Genomic DNA, 1,352 nt, shown 5'->3' on the forward strand with positions numbered 1-1,352 from the left:
TTTGAAAGGCTACTCTGAGGATGGAGCTAACCTCCTCAAGCTGAATGCGGACTATTCCACTCTAGGCTCAACGCAACGTGTATTAGAAAAGAGGCAAAAGCCCAATGCAGCAACGTGCCACGTTCAGCATCATAACTGTAAAGGTCTTAGATCTTGACTCTTCGACGGAGGTGGCCGACCTCGTCCATGCATTGACCGTCTGTCCTACATCACCACCAGCTTCCTGTTTGACGCACATCGCTTCTCTCTCTCTCTCTCTCTGCACAGACGCTACCATGACTCAGAGTACAGTTACGAAGGAGCCAGTCCCGTCTCCGCCCTCAGCCTACGGAGCTCCTAATGACGCTCCTAACATGCCTCACACAGTTACGACCGCAGGCTTCGAGGGGCCAGTCCCGCCGCCGCCCTCAGCTTACGGCGCTCCTAATTATGTTCCAGCCCAAGGTGCTTCCAAGTTCCCCTCTCTCTCTCTCTCTCTCTCTCGACGTGAATTAAATCTGTTGTTCTGAACAGCGCCGCCTGCAACGAATACCATCAATGTTAGCAATACCCAAGCGGTGCCAGCTACGGATCATTATCATGGCGGCTGTGTGTGTGGCGTTGGATGGGGACTGTAAGTGAGCTTCTCTAATTACCTCCTGTTGTTGGTCACACGCATACGTCTTGTTAAAGATGGATTCCCCTCAAGAAGGACTAATTATAGAAAAATAATGATTTATTTTATTAGATGTGCTTCTCACACACCCATTGTCACTGCGGGTGTGGCTCAGAGGAGATCTAGCGCCCAAATTTGGAGGGGTGATGCCGCTTTGATATGGGCCGTCAGATAATTCAATGAACTAGGGTGAACTAGGGCGGGGTAAACTAGGGTGTGATTGTGTGCCATGCCCACATGGATAGCGACACGTGCTAGCATGATGATAGGGATTTCGTGTGAGTGTTGGGAGGTCTTGGGTTTGACCCACACTCTACGAGGAAAACAAACTAGGCGTGAACGCCTATTGGCGGGTGACCTTAGGGAGTCACTTTTGTCCCCAAGTTAACCCCTACTTCACCAAGCGATCGAACGGCTGAGATCAAAGCCGCTCAACGTCCCCCAAATTTGGGCGGTGTTGTTGGTCATACGCACACAGCATCTTGCACTTTGAACGTGCTGTAAGGTGAATTGCCTAAAGGATAATCATAGGGAAATATTGATTATAGTTTGTATTTGATGTGCTTCTCACATACCCTCGTTGGAAACAGGGAAAGTCTGCAAAATGTGACTTCACTCTTTTATGTGGAGCTAGAGAGAGGGAAGCCAAAATGTTATAGCCGGTGAAGTTAGAGAGAGGAAAGTGCATGTGCGCAAG

At 49.4% G+C, this 1,352-nt stretch overlaps 1 protein-coding gene across 1 annotated transcript; it reads left to right on the forward strand.

The window, feature by feature from the left end:
* Positions 1–275: 275 nt before the first annotated feature.
* On the forward strand, positions 276–617 carry LOC147450533 (uncharacterized). Its single transcript, XM_086520737.1, has 2 exons — positions 276–444; positions 514–617. Exons 1-2 carry the CDS (start codon positions 276–278, stop codon positions 615–617), a joined length of 273 nt encoding a protein of 90 aa, XP_086376863.1.
* The last annotated feature ends 735 nt before the right edge of the window (positions 618–1,352 follow it).

The sequence above is a fragment of the Adiantum capillus-veneris genome, chromosome 9 (genome assembly GCF_014529385.1).
Source record: "Adiantum capillus-veneris isolate H3 chromosome 9, ASM1452938v2, whole genome shotgun sequence".
In the NCBI taxonomy this organism is placed as follows: domain Eukaryota; kingdom Viridiplantae; phylum Streptophyta; class Polypodiopsida; order Polypodiales; family Pteridaceae; genus Adiantum; species Adiantum capillus-veneris.